General features: G+C 36.5%; 1 protein-coding gene across 1 annotated transcript; it reads left to right on the forward strand.

The window, feature by feature from the left end:
• The first annotated feature begins 767 nt into the window (after positions 1-767).
• Positions 768-2,316, forward strand: LOC104099783 (uncharacterized). Its single transcript, XM_009606886.4, has one exon. The coding sequence runs from the start codon at positions 912-914 to the stop codon at positions 2,094-2,096; it is 1,185 nt and encodes a 394-aa protein (XP_009605181.1). The 5' UTR covers positions 768-911; the 3' UTR covers positions 2,097-2,316.
• Positions 2,317-4,047: the final 1,731 nt, after the last annotated feature.

A 4,047-nucleotide genomic window follows, 5' to 3' on the forward strand; every position in this document is an offset into this window, starting at 1 on the left:
ACAGACTGTCAAGCTTAAAACCCATGCCAAGTTCACACAAGGGATATTATCACTTTTAGCCCTTACCAGAAACTATTTACATTTAATAGTCGAAAAAGTATATAAGATTTATATAATTTTTATATATAACATACATAATATATATATATATATATATATATATATATATATATATATATATATATATAATATTTTCCTGCTTTGGCAAGCCCAACTTCAAAACCTATATGTTTGAAGTTTTTTGAAAAATTTAAACCCGTTACTTTTTAAGTATTTTAAAATTTCATACCCATAAGTCTAAAATTCATTCTAAAGTGGTTAAACTTATAAAAAATTATTTTAAATAGCGATCCTCAAATTGGTTAGGGATCTTCATACAAATAGCAGGCTATATATATATATATATACTAATTTTAATTTAAGCGGCTGAATGAAAAGCTTTTTAGGTTAATTTTTCAATTGTTTATATGTGCTCTTCCCTCTCTTTTGATGCTTTAAAAATGGGCCTTAGCCAATTTAATTTGGAAAAATGACACTGTATAACCGCTCTCAAAATAATAATTGAATTTTTATTTTATTTTATATATATACATTCTGTATGTCATATACAAAAATTATATAAATTTTATATACTTTTTCGGCTATCGAATAGAAATAATATTTGGTGTGGGCTAAAGGCGAAAAAAACCCATTTGATTATGGGTGAGCCCGATCAAACGGGTCGCCAAGCCTATGGCACCGGGTTTCCGTCCAACAAATTCCAGAATAAAACATAAATATACGACGATCAATATACAGTCTTTTATCTTTCGAGAACCAAAGCTACGCACGTGTTCGCTCTTCGATTCCTCTTCATTTCAGGTAAAATTTTCATAAACTTTCTTCAATTTCAATTCGTAAAAACCCTAGTAATGAATCCCCAAATGCGTAATTTCCCAATTTTCATCCAATCGCCTGAGCTTCAGATCCCCAATCATGTCCTTAATCTCGAAAACCCTAACCCTAATTTCACTTTGCAAAGCCTGAAATCCAATTTAATGGACAAAATCCAGAAATCACTAGGCTCAATTAAGGATAATTCTGTCTATTTTACATTCAACGGTCGGCCCATTAAGGATTCAACTTTATTACATGGTTCTGGGATTAGCCCTTTTTCCACTTTAGTACTCCGCCTTCGCCTCCGTGGAGGGGGTGGAGATGGAGGTGCCACGGGGGCAGAGTCCCGGGACTGTTATCTTAAGATGTATGCAACTAAGAAACCGGATAAAATTGACCCGAATGAGATTAGGTTGTCGAAATGGTTGAATTGTGCTTTGTCCAACGAGCCGTTGAAGCATCCTGCTGTTGTCGACAAGCTGGGGAATTTGTTTAATAAGGAGGCTTTAGTTGAGGCTTTATTGAAGAAAAGGGTGCCTAAGCAATTTGGGTATATAAAGGGATTGAAAGATATGATTCCGGTTGAGCTGTCAGTGATTCCGGGGAAAGAGGATAGAGGGGTTGGTGATGGTGAGGGGACGGGGTTTCAGTGCCCGATAACGGGGTTGGAGTTCAATGGGAAGTATAAGTTCTTTGCTTTGAGGGGTTGTGGACATGTTTTGAGTGCTAAAGCTTTGAAGGAAGTAAAATCCTCGGGTTGTTTGGTTTGCCACAAGGAGTTTGTTGAGAGTGACAAGCTTGTGATTAATGGGAGCGAAGAAGAGGTTGCAGCTTTGAGGGAGAGAATGGAGGAAGAAAGAGCAAAATTGAAGGATAATAAGAAGGTGAAGAAAGGGAAGAATGGGGATGTAGCTTTGAATGGTGAAGAGGCATTGGGGGTGCCATGCTTGAGTGGGATGAAACATGGGATTGAGGATAAACTGACAGAAAAGGATGCGAGGAAAGTGGAAGGAAAAGGTAAAGTTGGCATTAACAGTAAGATTGAAGTGAAGGATGTGAAGAATAGTGCGAGTAACGGGTCTGGGAAGCGATTTAAGGCTGTTGATATAGCTCCAGCTCATGCTACAAAGGAAATCTATGCCTCTATTTTCACTTCTTCAAGAAAGACCGACTTCAAGGAGACTTATTCTTGCAGATCTTTGCCCCTTGGAAGAAACTGATCAGCTACTTCTTTTGAGGTGGTTTGCTAGTGTCTTGGACTTGGTTTTATTGTTTTAGAATGTTGTTTCTTGAAAGATAGTTACATGCTGGATCACTGTGTCGTAGATGTTGCCTCTTGCCATTTGATTCAGTCGGTACTTTATTGGTGTAACATGACATTTGTGATTGTAAATTTGATATTTCTCGAGTTCTGGTTAAAGACTAGTAACTTTATGCTCACTCGCTCTTTTACCTTTCTTTTTCTCCCCCTTTTGTGGGTGTGGAGGTTGAGATGCCCATTGTTTGTTAATTTCTTATAAATAATTGGTAATGCTAATAATTCTTGTCATTCTGATACCTCTCAATCAGCTGTAAGATAGCGTGATGACCGCCTTGAAGGTGGTTGACTGTTGTCTCAGATTATTTCGCCCTATGTTTGGCTTGTTGCACTGCTTTTCCTGGAACATGACAATCTCATTTAGTTCGGTACAACTCCCAATCCTCATCGAGGCTTTAGTGATTGATTAGCTTTATTGATGTGGTGTAGTATTCAATCTAGAACCTTTATTCCATTGCAGAAAGGCAGACTATCTTCTGTCAAGAAGCTCTTCTCTAATGAAGAATGGCTTCTTTGTTCCTTTTTCTTTTGGATTTTCTAGATGTTATGCACCCTTTGTTTACCTCTCTTCATTTCTTTTGATAATTCCTTTCTTAGACATGAAAGTTAATTTAATTCTGAATGCAGCTGGAGAAGACATGTTCTTAACAAGGTTTATGTCAATTATCTGTTGTTTTCTGTATGAATTGCTTTCTGGTGGTTTCAAGGTTGTCTCGTATGTCGCTTCATTGTGTTGTGCCTTCAATCTGGTTCATTCCCGTGTGCGCCTCCTTTGCCTATCTTAAAGATTGCGTTTATCCAGTTGCAATACGATTTGCCCCTGCCAAATCACTCGACTAACTGGTCATATAATGATCAGAAGATTGTATAATCATTGGTAAGTTCTCTTAAAATGAAGGCATGTTTTCGTTCACCATCATCCTCTCACTTATCTTCCACCTAATGCTTCAAAAGAAGTCTATGCCTCCACATTTTCACTTCTTCAAGAAAGTCTGACTTCAAGAAGAGACTTTTACTTATAGATCTTTGCCCCTTGGAAGAAACTGATCAGCTACTTTTTCTGAGGTGGTTTGCTAGTGTCTTGGGCTGATTTTATTGATGAATTAGAGGAATGATTGCTCAATGTGATATCAATGGTGATTGTTTACTAAATTTTGATGAGTTTGAGATCATGATACGTTGCTAGACAGATAGATATCAAGTTGTTTGTCATTGTCACTACTAGCCTTGTTTAAACCTTGTTCATCGTTAACTTTGTATTGGTAAATGATAGCATATTCATTCTGTATATTTGATAGTTTAGATGTATATACACCAGCAGTATAATTGAGTTTTATATTACCAGTGCGGGGCTATCTATAAGGCAGGGCCCCGCGCCTGCCTGATCTTTAAAGAATGTCATTGATTTTCACTTTGTTGCCAAAGTAGCCCTTGCGTATTTGTTAGGCGAGTCAAATAACGTATATGCCCTTCAGATATAATCGTATGTCCTCGCGCCTAAATAAGGTAAAACACATTTGGTAGAGAATCTACCATATTGGCAGAACAAAAAATCAGAAATAGTCTGATTTACAACTGGTAATTAATAAATAGTCACAGTTTTAAAAGTATCAAAATTTAGTCACTTTTTCATGCAAAGATAAATTCTGAACAAAAACACCCTTAAAAATCTGGAAAAAATTTCAGTATAATATGTTGGAGCTCTATAATCCAGCATTTTATTGTGGAACTTTCTGCGTTTAAGTTATAATAGTGTCTATTTTTCACTGAGTTTGTAAACGTTGGCTATTTTTCGATTATCAATCCGAAAATTGGTTAGTTCATGCTATTTTGACAGAGCTTAGCTCAATAGT

Source organism: Nicotiana tomentosiformis, chromosome 11, assembly GCF_000390325.3.
Source record: "Nicotiana tomentosiformis chromosome 11, ASM39032v3, whole genome shotgun sequence".
NCBI lineage: Eukaryota > Viridiplantae > Streptophyta > Magnoliopsida > Solanales > Solanaceae > Nicotiana > Nicotiana tomentosiformis.

Coding starts and splice junctions, on each gene's coding strand:
- LOC104099783 (XM_009606886.4), top strand. CDS start 912: ATGAATCCCCAAATGCGTAATTTCCCAATTTTCATCCAATCGCCTGAG.